This window comes from Branchiostoma lanceolatum, chromosome 15 (assembly GCF_035083965.1).
Source record: "Branchiostoma lanceolatum isolate klBraLanc5 chromosome 15, klBraLanc5.hap2, whole genome shotgun sequence".
Taxonomy (NCBI): Eukaryota; Metazoa; Chordata; class Leptocardii; order Amphioxiformes; family Branchiostomatidae; genus Branchiostoma; species Branchiostoma lanceolatum.
Genome location: NC_089736.1, coordinates 18,371,646 through 18,392,243, shown reverse-complemented (window position 1 = coordinate 18,392,243; position 20,598 = coordinate 18,371,646). Strand labels below are relative to the sequence as shown.

Sequence of the window (20,598 nt, the reverse complement as noted above, 5' to 3'; positions counted from 1 at the left end):
CAATATTGCAGAATGTCAAAATATTTTCTGCAAATACACAAGCCTCCATACAACTTTCTCAAGCTAATAATGCCTATATCTACATCAAATCTAGATTTGCAACATTGCTGTCATGTTTTATTCTCTCACTCTATCCTTAATTTTTACCTTCACCTTCTCTAGCTGGGCCATCAATGGACATGTCCAGAGGTGTTGAGGCATGCTCCCCCGACTCCTGCCATGCCTCGCTGGTGCCGATGCCAGAGTCTGGTGTGGAGGACGTGATGGGACTTTGCCAGGCCTTTGCGTTTGGATTCAATGCCAGTGGTCCTTTCTGTGTTGGTGTTCCCTGTTACATACACAGATATTGTCAAAAGTAAATCTACAATGATCATGGATTGCACAGATGACAAAAATCTACATCCACAGTGACTCTGAACATGTGAGAATCAGATACACAATAAACACACAGGTTGGTACATGACTGTTATGTAGTCATGATCATTCCTTAATCATGACTACACTGTACATGTCCTTAAAGTTTGAAGAGCATGTACAGTACTGATTGCGTTAGTATTAACGGATATCGCGATGGCGTCGCGATATTGTCGAAAATCGTTGCGATGGTATTGCGTTACGGCAACTCATTATTGACACATTTGGGGCGGGTGAGTTTTGTCGAGCCTCATGATTAGCTATGCGCAATAACGCAAGTGATCAGGGTCTTTACCCATTTATATGTGCGGGCGTCGACATCACTTAAAGTGCCCTGCGGGCCTCCGTCGGCTTTTGTCTAGTATTTTCAGCTGACCATCGTAATTTCCGTGTTTAAATAAGCATATTTCTAGTTGAGTTCCGAGCAGGTTCTCCTGAATGTTGACAAAATCTGTCGATTGTAGTGAAAGCGCAGTTCTGGCCAGGTTCAGAAACAGCGCTCTGCGAGAGGTCACTGAACTGCAGCCGACTGACCCCATGAGGCGGTTGCACAAGACGGCGCATTTATACATTAAGCGGAAAAGGTCCACCATCCAAATCTTAGTCTAAAAGCCGACATATTTCTACACCACACAGCACAGTTTACATATGGATGCCTCTCACAACACATGCAACAAAAAAGAGTTTGGGCCGCACTACATTTTGTACCCGCGTCATAGACCCCCGGGGTCGCGGAGAAATACTGTGTTCTGCGACCCCGACAGATTACTGTCAGACCAGGACATTCATAATGTGAGATTACAATTTGCACTAATATTCTCAGCAATAGGCAAATACTTTCAATGTTTATCTATTTCAGGTAAATCTTCCAAAATCAAATTATGCTAGACATACTAACATTTCTTTTATGTGAACTTCTTTCCAGTTTTGACGTTGAACTTCCGTTTTCATATCTAGTTCACCAAGACTTGCCTTTACCATCAAGCCAATTTCCCTTATACAGTACAAAGTAAACATGTTTCTGTTCTTATATGTTCCTAACACGACTCACTAACAGACAAATCATCACAAAGAAAAAGAAAGGGATCTCGAACCAGTTTAGCTCAAATGAACTCAATGAACAGATGAGCTACCCTTCCACTGGTCGTGACAGAGAAGACAGACGCTATGTACAGTATTTACAGGTTCATTGTACCGGGGAAATTCCCCTAGCTCTTTTCGACAAGCACAATGAACAGTGGACCACGGCTTAACGTCCCGTCCTAAGGACTGCGATCTTTAACGGTAGCGTGCATGTCAGGTGAGCGACACAGCCGGGATCAAACCCGGGGCTTCTAGTTCCAGAGGCAAGATCGCTAACCACTGGACTACGCACGCTACCTTTACATATGGATGCCTCTCACATGCAACTTTTTACACAACTTTTCAACAACAAAATGTACACATGGCATCGCCCCTTACATGACAGCAAATTATCCTGTCTTGTTTGAGCAAAAATCCGAAATCCCTTTTTGATTCTAACCTGGGCTCAAAATACTGGGTGCACCCAATTTGCACCCTGGGTGCACCCACCTTTTTTACTGTGGATAATGTTTTGGTAGGGTTTCGTGTGTAAAGGTATTACTGCACACCAGTATACAGCATATTCTTGACATTTATGTGTCAGAAAAAACAGTAAAATCTTTGTTATAGTACTTAAGATTTTAATGTTAGAATTTGGGTTCACTTCAATTTTGTAACTTTCCAAACTGTGTTGTGCCGAGATCGCATGCCACTCCCACCGACTTCCTGGTTCCACCCACAACTCCACGACAAGAGAACGCTGGCTGTCCTCTCGTTCCAGCTATCCTAACAAGTCACATGATCAATACATGACATGCTTTGTTTCCGGAGTTTCTGACTTTTTGTGATAACTTCGGGGACGAGAAAATGTCTAATTCATGTATTTCCGTTTTAACCTCGCTGATCTCCGCTGTCAATGATCACGATCTGAAGTATGATAACCTTCTGCAACAGCTGATACCAAAATAGAAGTATTTTTTGTCCGTTGAGTACCAAATTAAGAGCCTCAAATCAGGCGCAATTAAAGATTTTTACCAGTTGTCAGCGTTTCCAGGGGGAAAATTTTTATCCATCTGATACCCCTAATATGAGGAGGGATGCTAGGCAGTTGGACAGAAAAAGATATGATACCATCCCAGCATGCCTCAATACACATCCAGCAATACACATCCACAGATGGCTGACTGGGGGCAAGAAGCATATAGACTTGTCATGTCTTTGAAACTTTGAAACTTTGAAACTTTATTGACAAATACCACATCGCAGACTGGCAAGTCTGAATTGGCGAGTATTTTCACATTTGCTCGCATAAAAAATTATGTGATTATATACAAATATACAAAGTTTACCAATGGTGCCATTTAAAAAGACTTTTCATTTACAACACAGAACACGACGTAAGGACAGCTGACGTTGTAAACATTGTAACATTCGAACGTGACAGGATTGTGCTGTTTGGTACAATGGAGTAGGGAAGACATGGAATTGTTAAGGAGATCAGTCACTTATTCAGCAGGGATACGAGGTACGGAATCGGAGAGTTTTTGAGTCTGTTGGTGCGGCAGAGTGGTGTGTTGAGTTTCTGTTTGTTTCTGGTGTTCCGGCCGGATATGTTCCCTCTTGTGCTCGGAAGCCAGTCCCTGAAGTTGGACTCCATCAGAGATCTTGCAAAGTTGAGACACAAGTCCTCTCTTCTTTGTGCCAGTGTTTTGAGTCCTAGCTGTTGCAGGGCGTGGGAATAGCCAGTGTTGTCGTTGCCCAGAATAATCCGGCAGGCACGTTTTTGGATCTGTTCGAGTTTCTCAGTTTGCAGTTTGGTGAGGCCAGATGTCCAGGCAGGTGCAGCGTATTCTAGGATCGGTCTTATATAGCATGTGTAGATCATGATCAGGTCATTACGCAATAACATGAACCTTTTGAGTCTTTTGAGGAGGTAGAGTTTCTTTGCCGCCTTTCCCACCATCTGCTTGACTTGGACGTCCCAATGAAGGTTGTTCTGGATGTGGAGTCCAAGGATCTTAAGGCTGGGGGCGACAGCTAGCGGTGCATTGTTGACTCGCAGTGGTGGCAGAGGGGGATAGTTCCGACAGAATGTGATGTGCATAGCAAGGCATTTAGAGTCGTTTAGTAGCATATGGTTGTTTAACGTCCATTGGCATAACTGATCCAGATCAGACTGTAGGATTGAAGGTTGTTTGAGCAGTCTTGATTGGAGCATGTTCATATCATCCACGTATTTCCATACCGGACTAGAGGCATCAGAAGCAGCATCGTCAATCAGTACCAGGAATAATATGAGGCCTAGTAGAGTTCACTCTATATGCTTCTTGCCCACAGTCAGCCATCTGTGGATGTGTATAGCTGGATGTGTATTGAGGCATGCTGGGATAGTAACATTTCTGGCTGTTGGATCAGGGGGGGTGCTAGGCTATTGGAGGCACATATCAGGGGGATGCTAGGCCATTGGAGTTGCATATGAGAAGACATGCTAGGCTGTTGGAAGTGCATATGAGGAGGGGTGCTAGGCTGTTGGAGGTGCATATCAGGGGGGATGCTAGGTCATTGGAGTTGCATATGAGAAGGGATGCTAGGCTGTTTGAGGTGCATATCAGGGGGAATGCTAGGCTGTTGGAGGTGTATATCAGGGGGATGCTAGGCTGTTGGAGGTGCATATCAGGGGGATGCTAGGCTGCTTGGACAACAGATGAGGAGGGACACTAGGCTGTTTGAGCAACAAATCAGGAGGGATGCAAGGCTGCTGGGGCTGCAAATAAGGAAGGATGTTGGACTGCTGGGACTGCACATGGTTTTTGTCAGGTGGCAGACTATTGTTTGCTTCATATCGCCCCCCACCCCATTAAGGTAGCATAATACAGTATTTCTCCACGGCCATCTTGGTCAATAGTAGTTCGGGTATAAAGAAGTGCATCACAGAACTTGATAAAGCCATAGACATTCTTCAGTGCACGTCAGCAAGGTGGGCACTGTGGTGAATTGTAGGAACAAGTCAGTTTTGAGACTGTATGAGCAGTACGATGTAAATGTTTTGGCTGGCGTCAATTTGCGCTTAGATATGATGACCGCCAACTGCTTTGCGTTGGCTGCAGTATGATGACCTCCGCCGAGGGTCAAATAAAAGTGGCTTTCAAAAGATGATGAGCAGGCAAACTTCACATTTTCACATATTTTGTAGATTATACCCTACAGTCAAACATATTCGATTTTTGTAACTTCATTGTGCACCCTGCCATAAAATATGAGGCATTGAACCTTCTCACTTTGCGGTCCTGAACCATGTAAATCCCCATAGGTGAAATACTGTGTTCTGCTACCTCTAAGAACCAGCCATGGTCCAATCTGTTATACCAATAGAAAAGGGAGGACAACCAGCGATTATAAAGTTGAAGTTTTAGAAAGAAGAATTGATTGGTACACTTTTGTAATTACAGTCAAACCTGCCTAGCTAGGCGACCACCTCTTCAATGTGACCACCTGGCCATGGCGACCGCTTTTTCTCAGTCCCGAAATGTTTCCCCATAGGAACAAGCATTAAGCTGCCTGCCGAAGGCAACCGCGACTTCCACGAATTGGGACTGTACAGAGCCCGATCCCTGCCCATGGCGACCGCCTCATTTTCAAGCGTGTGGTGAGTGGAATCCTCTTCATGGCGACCACCTGTCCATTGCGACCGTTTTTGCTCGGTCCCCCAGGTGGTCGCCTTGGGCAGGTTTGACTGTATTTGTAATAACAATTTACAAGAGGAGCAAAATATGGGCTTAAAGCCACACCAATTTAATTTGTTGCTTCTCGGAATCGCCGCTACGATTTTTCCGATTTTTGAAGAAAAAAAATGGGGTCACAGCTCCCATTCACAAATTTTCGCTTCAAATTTACATTGTATTGGTGTATTACGTTACGCCCAAGCTCAACACTCTTGGAAAAAAACATTATCAGGACCTAGTATTTTGGTTTACATATCAATCAAACCTAGAAATCTAGCGGAAATAACCCAAATACAAGATTAACACATCAAAACCACATACAAAACCACCACGTCCCATCATACACCACTCACATGGGATACAAAATGGCGGCGCCCATAGACCATATGACCAACATCCTATGAAAGCAATGCAGGGTTTTGCTACCGCAAACCTGTAATGAGAGAAAAGGGACAGTCTGTAACTGCACCCCTCCCCACAGCAAATACGGGCCCACATGCTGACAGACGAGGGCAAACAAACCTCCAGTATTCCCAATGGTCCTCTCTTAGTTGTTAGACAATCAGCCAACAGGGTAAAACACAAGCTGTTTATTGTTCTAAAAGGAGGACAGTTTGATCAAATCCTATGTGGTGGGTTTTGTTCCGAACAATCAGAACTTTCCATCACTAGTAATAGCAGCTGGCTGTTCCAGAAGAGTTGATTTTAAAGTAAGGGAACATTTCTAAAATAGTATTATCTATCTCTATATAAACGTATGTTGATAGCAGTTACGATTTGAAGTGCAATATCTAAGTATTGTGGTATATACATGTTATGTTATTACTGTAAAATGTCATACTGTCTTGACATTGTTTTTAGGCATTTCCAAGAAACCTCCCCCCTACGTACAGAATAGACTCTCCTGCCTGTGTTGGAGTGTTGCGATCGAAGTCGCATTTCTCTGTTGTTTTCCTCCTGACTTTTCCTAATTTGGGCAGTAATATAGCTCCTTATGGTGTAACACTGCCCTTCAGTTTACAATATAAGGTAGGGAAAAGCCAAAGTGTATTTTTATAAGCCAAAAACAGCCCCCTTTTCCCTGTTGCCGAACTTTTTGTGATTGAGATCCTGCCTTGGAAGTGTGCCAAATGTCGGACTGATTTCGCCTGGATTAGTAATGTTGGCCTTGATAGAATTATTGCTATGGGCAATATGGGGGCAATTCTACTCTTTTGAATTTCAGAGAAATATTTGTAAATTGTTTGGAATTTGAAGTAAACCAATTAATATTTGAAATTCATTTCTAAAGATTAACTCATTTGATGGCTACTTTGTTTGGCAAATTGTCAACAATTTGTAAAATATGTCACTCCCTTATTTCCCTTTTTAAATATTTTTTTAATGTACATAGAATCTAACAATTTAAAATCGTTTCACAACAATTACAAAATATTACAACTATTATTGAAAAAAAACCTGTGGTAACTTAAGATGGACACTATTGACTGATATTTTTAAAAAAGAAAAATTTTACCACAATGAAAATCACAATAAGCATTTCACAAACACTTAGTATTTTGATTTTCTTTTGTTTACTAAAGAAATGGGAGAAAAATCATAATTCTTAAAGTCATCACTGAACATCTGAATTGTAATACTAGATTAAAGAATTAAAATGTGATGTGAAAAGATGAAAACTTCATAATCATGTTATTCTTTGTGGTAAGTAAGCCTTTATCTTACTTTTTTGCAAGAATTTAATTTTTTTATTTTTTTTCACCCTGTTGCTCCAATTTTTTTCTGAAAAAATCCGAGAAGCAACAAATTAAATTGGTGTGGCCTAAGCATCATAAAACACACCTTAATCATAGTGAGATGTCAATAAAAGATATACATATAAGGTTCATGAGAGGAAAGATTTTCCTTAAAATCATCCAACCCTATAAATATATATATCAATAATAACACTGCCACAGCAACCTACAATTCAACATTCTTTATACACATAACAACTTGAAATGTAATATGGATAATCACTTCTTTGTATTTTCCAGAGAGAGAAGATAATCAGAGCATACAGGCATAAAATTCAACCCATTAAAATCCTACATCAACTACATAATGCATGGATACAGACCCCAATAGAATATAGATTGGCATTTCAGGAACTAGGGCAGATAATTCAACCTTCTCTAACTATATAATTGTAGTATTAAGGTACGTATCCTGAAGTTTTACATTAAGCATAAAATAAAGAAAACACGTTTGATATTGAAGGGTAGGTACCTTTTAGGAAACAATGGCAAAGCCAGAGAAAGCCTCCCCTCCTGAGAACAGGAGCTACATGTATGCTCCACCAGCAAAAGGGCTTCCCAAACCTGGCCTCACTATTAATAGTTTGGACAAACAGACACTTCCATATAAGGCCATTCATTTTCTCATGCAAAGAAATAGCCCAGTCCAACCAAGACACAGTTGAAACAGGTCCAAGAACCAACCATCTGCTTCAATACCATAGTCTGGCAGAAAACTGGGTCACTGGAACAACTTCCAAGAATTCAAGAAACATCCGGCCATGGTCATCAACACGCTATAAAATACAATTATCATGTTCACACCTTCTTCAGGCAACACCAATTTCAGTTCTTGGTTCTCAGATTTTTTCAAGAAAAACATGAAGCAAAACAAGCATTCTATGGGCAACAAACCAACATCATCCTGGTCCTACTACCAGTCAAACCTAGACCCTGTTTCCACTAAAAAAAATAGATCATCGATCCGGATCAAAACTAGTCCAGAATTTTTCTATCAGTTTCTACAAATGTATTCACTTGTCTTCCTCCGACTGGCACTCACAGTTGAGGCTATGTGTGTTGTGATTCCTCGCTAAAGTTGTGCTTTTTTAGCGGTATTGGGACTTGAATTCCAATACAAGAGGAGAAACAAACCACACACGTTATTTTCATGAATAGATATTGTTAAAACTAGAAAGGCAACATTTTCGTAAAAAAGCAGGATATTTCCCTCCCACTAATAAAGGAAAAATAAAATGTCATTTATTAAAGTTTATAAGACACCAATGACATCAAAATTTTTTTAAATCCTGAAATTAAGTAAACTATAATAGTATTGTTTGATAACATAGATATTTTCGCAAAATATACACCCTTCGGATGTTATTGAACATCGAACAATCAAAACATCATACCTCCAGCTTTTGATTCTTCCCACCGTGTAATTACATTAATCAGTGACATCTCTCCCGATGACGTCACAATGAACATGGCAGCCGGTTTGGAACTTTGCACTGCGGCTCGGAAAGAACGAGAAGCAAACAAACTAAATATTATAATGTCTTTTAATTGAATGTAACCACGATAATAAAACACTATTTGCTCATCAAATAATGTTTTTCACAAGCCTTGGTATAAGGTTCCGAACCGGCTGCCGTGTTCATTGTGACGTCATCGTGGGAGAAACAACTGATTAATGTAATTACCTGGTGGGAAGATCAGAGAAAAATCAAAAGCTGTAAGTATGGTTTCTAATTGTTCCATGTTAAATAACATCAGAAGGGTGAGTATTAGTTTTAAACGTTTCTATTCATTGAATGATACTACCGTATTCCTATTACAGATAATAAGAAAATGTTGTATTTTGGTGTCATAAACACTTTAAAGCTATTTATGAATCATATGTCAAATATGAAGTCCCTACCATTTACCAGAAAAGAATGAAGTTTCTGCATTAACTATGCAAATGAAGTCCTCATTAGCATAACGTGCATTTAGTTATATTCACCTTTCCCGAAGCTACATAAACCTCCAATGACATCCCTAGCATTTACCGCATGGGAAATATTATTATGCAAATTTTTCCCTTATTAGAATAAAGCACATTCCACAGGGCTCGAAATTCATCTTTGGGAATAGGTGCACTGGTGCACCCAACTAAAAAAATTGGGTGCACAGAAAGAATTTTGGGTGCACCACATAAAATAAAGTTGAATGTTCTTCAGAACATAATTACAAAGTTTAACGCTGCTGCCTCTCTTAAGAACTTCAATCTGTAATTCTATAGCTAACTTTAAAATTTCAAACAAATAATACATTAAATGAAGTACAGCAAAAAGTTATCATGCTGTTTTTTATACTTACATTTCAAGAATATTCTGTATACTAGTGTACAATAGTACCTTAACCCTATAGGCTACAAAAATATATAGGTGCACCAGTGCACCCACAGTCAAAAATTAGGTGCACAGCTCCAATTTTGGGTGCACTGGGTGCACATGCACCCACTATTTCGAGCCCTGTTCCATCGTATTCACTTTTCCTAAAGCTATAACGTAACATGACCAATTATCATGCACTACCAGTTATCATTCAATTTGGGTCATGTCCACATGTTGATGAGCAATAAAGGACGTCATAAGTATGATCCTTAGTAGAGCTGTGTACCTAAACAAATTTTAGGTACAGGTACACGGGTTTAGGTACAGGTCCGGACCTGAAACTGTACCTAAACTACTTGTTCGGAAAATGCCAGATTTTCAATAAGGGCAAAGGCATGTTTGAACTGGTAAAAACATAATATTTGATTGTGCTAGGTATTGTTTTTATGAAAACACAGATAAAAATTTGACTCCAGCCATGCAAATGTGTTTTCTGTGCTTTAGAGTGGCTTTAGAGCACTGCCACGGTAATTTCATAGTAATTTTATCTGTCAAAGTGGCAATCCCCTGAGTCAGGTCCAGTACCGATACAGCAGGGTCAGGTATCTTGGACCTGTACCTAATTGATTGTACCCGGTACTATATCGGTACAGTGTACCGGTACACAGCTCTAATCCTTAGCCATCACTCTCTTTTATGCAAAACAATGAAAAAGGTTTACGACCAGCGACATAACAGGATAAACTCCTGAACCAGTAACAGCAAGTTGCACGGAAGCGTCATGCATGACATATTTCATATGTAATTCGACAACGCGTACTTCATCATGTTTTTTTAACTTGCACGATAGCTAGTATCTTTTAAAAGTAGCTGACATAAACCTTTCTTTGACGTTCAGACTATCTATGGTGATTCGAGGTTTGAAATTCTTGCCAGTTTTAGGAAGGTTTCATACAACCTAGCGACCCCCGTTCCGATGGTACATTTTTGGTAAGGCATAACATCATGGCCATGCGTTTATCACGTGAACGCCATGTGCTGCTCATGTTGGTGACATTCACTGTGCAACATTGTTTTCTGTAGACTACTTTGGACAGGTACTGTGCATTTTTTCCGGTCTATGTTTTTCAAGAAGGAAAAAGACATAGCATAGCGCTAGAAGTGGACGATAATGGGTAACCCTAGCACAATTCTTCATCATACACCTCAGTATAAATACATGCTTGCACGGCGTAAAACAGGCAGAGAAAACTTACAGACCATGCATTTTTCTTTTTAGCAGACCTGATATTTCTTCCCATGGTTTGATAAACATTAAACGTTTTGAATAAATTGGACGATAATTGGTCATGATAGGTTACACCTCCAATATGACACCCTTAGCATTTACCGTATTAAAGGGAAATACTAAAAGTTTCTGGTATAAAAGTTCTATTTGCGAGTTTTTACCCGAGGGCTAATTGCAACATGAAACAGGTTTTGAGAGGTCAACAAGCAGCGCTTCCGCCAGTGGGGCATCCTCCTGTCAAATGACTGGTCTGGTCTAACTTGAGACGGCCTGAACGCAGACAGAGGCCATCCACTCTGAAAAATTTCGACACAGATTTTGCCAAGAAGTCAGTAGAAAATCGAAAAATTTGTATTTTGTGTTTGCAATGAAGCTGAGGGCTTGGGGAAGCCATACACCATCAGAAATTCACATTCCCTTGTTTTGTTATCTCCATAAAAAAGACTTCTTCATGGGGATATTGTTTTGAGTGTGTTTGCGTGTGTGTATGTGTGTGTCTCCGGATGCTTACAGTCAGCATAACTGAAGAACGTGTAGATGGATTGTAATATTTGGTATGTGGGTAGGTCAAGGTCGATTTTGGGCCCCTTGGTATGTGTCACTGGAACTGCAATGGCGTATTTGTCAAAATCTTCTAAGGAGAATAACTGAAGAAAGGAGCAACAGATTTTCATGTTATTTACTATGCAGGTAGCTTAGATGGAGATGTACACAATGAATGGCAAATTATGCAAATTGGGACTGAATTGGCATATGTAATGAGATTTATCTACATGTATATGCCCATTATAGGCATATTGTGGTAGCTCACACCTGTTAGTTTCAAATCTGGAACAAGAATTCCCCAGGTCCAAATAGCTGGTGGTCAAACCACAAAGGGGTACACTACCAAACCTGTGTACTTGTTTCTATTATGTGGATAGCTTAACCCTTGTCCTGCTGGAGTTCTATTCCCAGACACCTTTCAAACAAGGGGTACTAGTTTGATATTGCTTATTTTTAGTTACTTTGCTTTACAGTAACCCCATCAATGTATATATCATTGGAAAACTAACAATGTGTATTCTCAAGAAATGTTGCACTCATCTACAATTCTGTCTGTGATAAGGGTTAATAGCGGCAATAAAACATACTTTTTTTATTAAACCATTGTATTATACTTTCATATTCTACATTAAAAGTGAGTATTTTTTTACTACAAACTATCTGAAGACTGCTGAAAACATTAACCTTGCCCATCTGAGGGAAAAAAATCAGGCAGGTACTGCTACAGGTGAGTTAATGATTGGACATTATCCTTGGTGCTGAACAGACTGTTCAAAGGATTCAATGTTTTATCTGTTGCTCCTATATAGTATTGTATACTTCTTTCTATGACTTCAAAAGAAATTGGACACAAGCTTCTTCCATCACAACACAAAGCTTACAACTTCTTAGTTCTACATTGTTTGAAAATGTACAATAAGCTCATAATAAAAGTTATCAATGTAAATACTAATTATGTACATAAAAAGCCATAAAACATGCAATTTGATGAAGTACCATTGAATTATCAGCAACATAGACATAAGTAATCAAGTAAAGTAAAAGTTCATAACAGCTATGCCTGTGGCAAGATTGCATCTAAAAATCACTATGACATGTCAAAAACTTACAAGTACAGACTAAAGATTGAATGACATCATAATTTATTACAGGGATTGCATAAATTAGACCTTCTCTGTAAGATTCAGTAAACTCCAGGTGAGGTAGAGTTCCAGCTGTCACTGAATCGTCAGCTATTTGGCACATTCTGGCCCTCAACCACTACCATGAAGGTGACCAAGGTCAATTTCGCGGGGCAAGTCCCAATTTACCATGAGATTGGGAACGCGCCCATGTGGGATCAGCTTCCTGATGTTTTGAAGCATTTCTTCCAAAAATTCCTGCCCAATGTAGGATGTTCTGCCTCAGAATCGGTGAAGAAAGACCCTTTATGCACTTAAGACCGAGCAAACTTCGACATTTTAGCGTTTAAACAAAGGATTGAGCCATAAAAACAAAGAAAATTACAAGAAGAAAATTTTGGTCTGCAACTTGGTCTGCCATGTTGCTCATTAGCATAATTAGGTCCGCAAAGAACTCTGGGATTGGATTACGTAACTACAATATTGACCCTTGACCCGACTTTAGCAGTTTCTAGTATCACATGGTTACTTCTAGGTTACTTCCGGGTCAAAGCGTATCAGTCTTGCGTGTTCAATCGGGGAATACCCTGAAACCGACAAATGTCGGGGCTCGCGTACAGAACATGCATGTGGAATATGTCGGGTGCTGCGCTACTAGGGTTAAGTGTTACTTGAAATGGTGATAATGCAAATTAGAATCTAATTTGCATAATCAAGGGGGCATTTTAAAAACCCACTCTGTTCAATGGTACCACAGTTAAAAAATGCAACATCTGTTGTAACTGAGAAATAAAGGGACATTGATTGTATAATTAATGAGAAAATACTGTAATTCCATATTGGAATGTCATACTTGTGGCATTTGGAAGTCATGTGACAGTGGAGATTTGAGGTCTCCGAATTCTTGTTTAGTATTGTTATGCTCGAACACAATCTATGTCGGCACCTTTTTCCAAATGTTGATCTCATTAAAGATGTGTTTTTCAAGATGTAAGTCGGTCTTTCCAAGTTTACACAAGTGTCATTCAGGTCATGAATTTTCTGAAAACCATGTTTGTGTCCTACGAACGTGGACAGAGCACGACTAAAAACCCAAAACCTCAAAAGGATTTGCAATGAAGGACCAGCCATCGAACAGTTCCTTTTCTTCCGGGATATGAAAAGATTTACACAACCCAGGCTGAGCGGCCGCAGGAATCATATTGAATACTCATGAATATGCAAAATGCTGTGTGTTCTGAGCTCTGATTGGCTCACGTCGAATAACCTGTGCTCTGATTTGTAGATGGCTGTGTTTCACGTGATCAAGATGGCGGGAATTGATCAGAACAGTTTATAGGTTGTAGCGTAAGCCACCCAAAATAAAGAGCGTTTTGGAACGATTGAAGTTTTTAGCGGCCTTCATTACGAGATCAATAAAAATGTAGCCAAGCCTCTTTTGAAGGCAACTTTCAGTTAGACTCCGGACAATCAGGGAGACTGCTCAGTGGACTGTTTCTGTTTTTCACGTACGTGGGTGCAGCCCCACAACCCCACTGTCTCGGCACAAGAAAATGTTCCGCCTTCTCCTTGCTCACAAGGCAGTGCTCTAGATCAATCCGAGTGGTTCTCGTTGCCACCTGGGCTTGAAGGACCATGGGTTGATGCAGTGGCTTTTGATTTGTTATTTCTGTCATCATGCGTACGCCCCAAGTTAAAGAAACAAATGCAAATGCTTGCTACAACAAATATCCACTGGAAACATCCAGGGATTATTTTTCCAACTTTTACCAAAACCCTGAGATCGTGACTACGGAGATTAGCGAGGTTCATACGGAAATACATAAATTTGAAATTTTCTCACGATTCGTCCCTCAAGTTATCACGGAAAGTGCTGGAAACTTGGAAGTCAGTGCAAGCGGCACATACTTCAGTTTATTTACAGTGCCGCTAGTTTGGCAAATTGAGAACTGTTGAATCCCGAATTTTTTCATTCTGCGTTCCGATCGCAAACTTATGAAATTGTGACTGTATATGTGTAAGATAACTAAGTGTTGACCTCAGATTATGGTTACGTTTTTCTGCAAATTCTATGGCTGGCGATTGGGCGCATTGCCAACATAAGAATACATTGATACTTTTTTAAAGGGTGCCGTGCAATATTGGGGTGTTGCCATGTCTTGGGGAATCCCCAGGTGCCGCCGCTGGCAAAACTGGGATGCACACTTTATTATCTTCGCCGAGTACTTGTACTCGGAGAAGATTATGTTTTCGGTTGAAAAATCTGTTGGGTGGGTCTGTATGTATGTCAGGAGCATAACTCAAGAAAGCTTCAATGAATCTTTATGATTTTTGGTAGGTGTGTAGTGGTTGTGCAAAGGAAGGTCTGGTTTGAAAATGGTTCACCTTGCGTCCTTACTGCAGCGGACTTTGGATTTTTTTGTGTTTGCATGTAGGCAAAAAAAGTGACGGAAACGTTAATGGATCTTCATGATTTTTTGCAGGTGTGTAGATGTTGTGAAAACGGAGGTATTTTCCTTCGGTACTGCAGCGGGATTTTTGTGGATGTGTATTTGTATGTCGCCAGCATAACTCGAGAAGTTGTTGATGGATCTGTATGATATTTAGTGGGTGGGTAGGGTTTAAAGAAAGGAAGGTCAAGTTCGATAATGGGCCTTCTAGCGGGTACCTAAGGTACTGCAGCGGAGCTTGAAAATTTTGGGGCATATTTTCTGAAAGTGCTATGGTCATGAATTTTGTGTGGTAGATAGTTTATGCCACAGAAAGTAAGTTCTGTAAATTTGGGCCCCCTAGCGGCTTGTTTAGAACTACAGTGGGTGTTTTTGTTTTGACATTCGGACATGAATAACATGAGAAGGTGTCGACAGATCGTCGTGATGTTTGGTATGTAGAGAGCTCAGATGGTACTTTACATAATCAATGACTAAGTATGCAAACCAGGAGCTTATTTGCATAATTAGTCAGGAAAGTTTGTTAACCCACTGCATTTCATTATGGGACATGGGACAGTGTCGGGTCATGCAAACAGATGGCCTTGCATAAACGTACAGGTCAAATAAATAAACAGATCAGGCACCCACTTTTCTCCAAGCAGAGGTGTGGGTCCAGCTGGTTTTTAAAGTGTTCAGTTCAGGCATGTCTGACATAACTAAAAGAGGACAAAATAGAAATCCTGACAAAAACACCTAAAAACACGTTAAAAACCAGCCAGACCCACTCCTCTGCTTGGAGAGTACACTGCACCAAAAACTGCACCACTGCTAGGTGCGGCAAAGTCACAAGTACTATGTTTTCAAGATGTGTATGATATGGAATAAAGATGTATTCTATTCATATATATTGACTGTGCCATTTCATCATCACTTTCAACTTACAACACTGCAATATCGAACCTTTGTGGCCCATATTATAGCAACATACTCATATTTTTGTGATGACCAGTTATAACGTATATCAGCACCATAGACACATATACTAGTCCTGTACCATCAAATGATTTTTAACCCTTTCTAGACTGGACTCATTCGCCCCATCATAACTTCCAAATGGTATGGTGCATGATCAAATTTGCAGGGGGTGATAAGCATGTAAATTTTAATCACTCTCTATAATAAGCCTTGATTATTTGGCGAAGATAATGTGTTCATGGAACTCTAGTTCAGGTTTTTCTGCCGACTATCTCAGCTCGCATGAAAGTGGTTGACAATTTATTTAGGGTGCGTCCTTTATTAGAAGAAATATTACCAGCAAAAAAATGTTTGCCTTTCTTGATGGCAAAATTCAGCTGATTTTTGGTGGTTTACCCTTCCCAACTCAATACACTTCAGAAGTTTGCAGTGCTAACATGATCCACCGGTATTTTCAACTTGCAAAATTGCAAATTCATATAATTTCTGCGTGCTAATATTGCAAATCGGTTGCAAATTACATGTTGCATAACTGTATTTCGCACCCTGCATGTATCACCAGTATGTGTTTGAGGAGGATAAAGGTTCAATGTGATCACTTGGCAGTGGAGAGAGGTCACCATGAAAACCACCCCCAACATCTCAATATTTACAGTACATTACAGCTGAAACTGTTGATATAGAGAAGAAAAATGACAGCTGGTCTAATGCCCAGCTTGGTACACGGCTCCAAAATAGAAACCCTTGACGAGGGACAGCACATGGTGCAGCCTTATCACGCCCAGTCCTGTGCCCACACCTACTTATTTGCCCAGGCAGTCCAACCTACAAATTTGTATCGTATCAAAATAACATCATCAAAAAGCTGCCAGCCCATTACGCTAGTTTAAGGGTTTAACATCCTGTTTTATAGATGGAAACAAGTGCTTCCATCTTTGCAAATCAAATGTCTTTAAAAAAAATTATGAACACTCACTCCGTCCTCTTGTGTTCTGGACCTACTCTGGCCATAAAAATAGTGCACCCAAAACATTTGACCAACATGAAATAACTAGAAAGAAAGCCTAAACGTTTTCCTAAGATGGTTATTGTACCTGATATCCAGATGCAGAATTTTGTGTCATATTCATCTGTTTTCAATAAATGATGATGATGATGATGATGATATATAAACAGTATGCTATTTGGTTTGCATGATCACAATATCCCCTAACGGAAGATGTACCAAGTGGAACTCAATTTCATGGTAGAAGGGTTAAAGAGGAGGTTTTCGTGGTGTTTTAAGTTTGCAGTGGAAACAATTCTGTGGTAACGCACAACTTTTTGGTGGAGAAGCCAAAACCATGAAAATAAAGCCAGCTCTAACATTTCAAGATTTACAGAATTCCCCAAACAACGTAAGTATATTGCAAGATATATCAAAACATCCCTGACAAGGGGTTGGGGTTTTGTGCGCGTGAGAAATTTGCGCGTGAAAAACTTGCGCGTGAAAAATTTGCGCGTGAAAAAGTAAAGTTCAAGAAATGTGTCAGAAAATGTGCACTACAAAACTCTTACAGTGAAGGGTCAGCACATGACTTGGTAGGCACAATGTTCCCCTACATTAGTCTAGCTATTGCTGCTGAATATGCAATGCAGAAAAAGTATAAGAATCTCCATGAAAATCTAGTAGTGTATTATATTTGACATCAATTTCTGGACACAGTTAGTTGGAGGAACCTTATATTTTGTATAATATTGCATTGCAATACAGCGTTCGAAATACCCGTCTGCAATCTGCGAATTGCAGGAAGATTTTCAAGATTGCAGAAGAAAAATTAAACAACCTGCAATTTTGCAGAATAAAAAAAACAGGCGGAACATTTGTGCCGAGACAGTGGGGAGGGGGGCGCCCACGTGAAAAACATCTGGAGACTGTCCCAAGTCGGAGTCCGATGTTTAAAACCGATAGCAATTTTTCAGATTTATGAAAAAAAATCATGCAGAGGCCAAGGTTTGCGTTATTTTTTTCATTTTTCATTTTTTTCCAATTCTTTAAAATCTTTTCATTTTTTTTCCATTGGCCGTGGCTGTGATTTTTGTCACAGGTCGTGCGATCTTATTACGCATCAGAACACGTATTCCTTGCAAGCATATAATGTCCTTTTCCTCCTTATCAGGCAGGTTGTTGAATTTTTTTTAAATTTCAATACACATTCTTTAATTATAAACAAATATTTAATTTTATCAATATTGAATAAATACGCTTTTGCGTTGCAATTTTCATACACGTGTATGTTATTCCTGTTTCAACTTTTGCTAGTAAAAATTAAAGATAGAGTGAGAGAATAAAGAATCACAGCAATGTTGCAAAGCTAGATATAAGTAGGCATTATCAAGTTGAGAAGGTTGAAGTATATGGAGGCTTGTGTATTTGCAGAAAATATAATCAAATTGCAGAACAAAATTTTGACATTCTGCAATATTGCAGAACACTGAAAAAAAGGATTTCTACCACTGCAATATTCAGGGCCCAAAAAATTATGTCACATCATAGCATCCCACTATAGTGAATAACAGCAGTCGGTTTGATTACATATAAATATATGTAGCATAGATTTATTGGTACGCCAAACAATAAATGCTTTTAAAAAAGCTTGCTGCACAAGAGTTAGACGGTGAGCATAAAAATGGCGTCCTCGTTAAACCAGGACCAATATCACTCCACGTTACATCGGTCACGGAATGGGCCCTGGTAAAAAGCTTCGCCACATATGGTTATGACGACGTCGCCACCAAAACAGCTTCAGCAAATCAGAGGGTTTGCTTCCTCTCATCGGAAGCCAACGCTCAAAGAACGCTGGAAAGCTATCGACCAATCAGGTTACGTGTTACGGCTAGCTCATTAATCATTCATGAGCTACAACTGCCGTTTGTGCCAAATAAGGTCAGCTCATTATTCATTCATGAGCAAGCCTCGTCGACCTGCCATAACCATATGTGGCGAAGCTTTTTACCAGGGCCCATTCCGCGACCGATGTAACATGGAGCGATATGGGTCCTGGTTTAACGAGGATGAAAAATGGTAGCAGAGATCCAAGTACAGCTAATAGTATAAAACTAAAAGGAGAAGAAAGAGCATAGCAAATGAGCGAGCAAATATTTGCCTCTTTTGCTGCGCTAGTTGGGTGGGAGGATAGTCTATACGTAGTTCAGCAATTATACTATTTATCAAAAGCAAGACTCCATCCTATCTGCAGATCCAACTTAAATAAACCTATAAAAATATTTCTGAACCTACCTAAGCATTGTACTAGCATTTCATCAGCACCTTTAGCTTTAGCAAGGTTAAAGTTAGCCGCGGCGACTCTAGTGGGAAGACGTATTTACTTGTATATTATACAGTGTCTTTCAACAGAGTCGCGGAAAGCGACGTGGAAAAAACCGAACATGCCGTGTCTGATGCACCAAGATCCCCTTTTTCTCTGGTTTTCTGCAGGTCCCGGGTTTCCCTGAAGTCTTACCGAGTGCACCGGCGTGTTAATGGTCTTCATTTCCCCCTAAGTAGCCCGCAACGCGACCTTTGTCAACTGATTCTGACGTCGAGCAGAAAGTCAACAGACTGGGCCGCCATGATGGATTTCTTCGGTGATGTTCGGTGCCGTCGTCGGAAGTGTTCGGTAGCCTTTCGGGGTATGAGCATTTACCGAAGCGCTTCCGATCATAACCCGAAAGGCTACCGATCGCTTCCGACTACGGCACCGAACATCACCGAAGAAATCCATCATGGCGGCCCAGTCTGTTGACTTTCTGCTCGACGTCAGAATCAGTTGACAAAGGTCACGTTGCGGGCTACTTAGGGGGAAATGAAGACCATTAACACGCCGGTGCACTCGGTAAGACTTCAGGGAAACCCGGGACCTGCAGAAAACCAGAGAAAAAGGGGATCTTGGTGCATCAGACACGGCATGTTCGGGTTTTTTCACGTCGCTTTCCGCGACTCTGTTGGAAGACACTGTATAATATACAAGTAAATACGTCTTCCCACTAGAGTCGCCGCGGCTAGGTTAAAGTGACCAACCAACTAATCCCGACACTATAACGAGAGGCAGAAATGAGGGGTAACAATGGATGGTTGGATTGTTTCAGCACTGTTGAAGTGTCTATTTTGTACTGGTTTCAGAAACTCAAGAGGACCTTGTGTAGCTTGTTTTTGCACAGTTGAAATACGAAATAATAATGCAAATATGTTGAAAAGAGGTGGTACATGTCATTCACATGAAGGCTTTGTTCTCGAGAATAATTTCAATTTTGGGGCCAAAATGGTACTTAAAACATGTCACTAAGTCACCGTAGTACCTAAGTGGGAAGGAGGGAGGGAAGGAGGGAGGGAGGGGGGCGCGCCCTCCCCATGGTATGCAGCACTGCCAAAGGTCACTAGTGGTTTCGTTTGCTTTCCACGCACTCCTACCTCTCATTCCAAAGATTTTCCTGCCGATACTTGGCACATGAATACAAGAAACATATCAAGTGCCTCATCCTGCCAACTTGACGACTACATACATAATATTAAAACAATAAAACTGACGACCTTACCGAGTGGAGTTGCGGCTCGCCGGCAGACGGTCCTTCGGCCACCCCGTCTGAAGTCATCAGATGCAGCCAGCGGTATCCACTGTGCCACAGTCCCGCAGGTTCAGACAAATAAATAAAGACAACAGTCATTAAAAAAGAAGATAGCAACCGGCGCTTATGATAAAAAATTATAACACATCATTTGTAACACTTGCACGAAAGGCTTCAAACATAGCCATTGAAAGAATAGTCAAAATGATATATTAGCACAGACGTTAGACTCAAGAAAACGCTTCATCATTCAAAAGTTACCCAGTCTGTCATTACT

General features: G+C 40.4%; 1 protein-coding gene across 6 annotated transcripts in view; it reads right to left on the bottom strand.

Annotated features, from left to right (window-relative positions):
- Positions 1-20,598, bottom strand: part of LOC136420466 (la-related protein 4-like) — a 58,480-nt gene that overhangs the window by 36,898 nt on the left and 984 nt on the right. For 5 of the 6 annotated variants that reach the window (XM_066407406.1, XM_066407405.1, XM_066407409.1 and 2 more), the window contains exons 2-3: positions 20,292-20,370; positions 148-328 (exon numbers count right to left, since the gene is read on the bottom strand). In XM_066407406.1, coding sequence (XP_066263503.1) covers positions 148-328; positions 20,292-20,348 — 238 coding nt within the window. In that variant the 5' untranslated portion in view covers positions 20,349-20,370. The remainder of the gene's footprint in view (positions 1-147; positions 329-20,291; positions 20,371-20,598) is intronic. The other variant, XM_066407407.1, reaches the window with a different exon arrangement.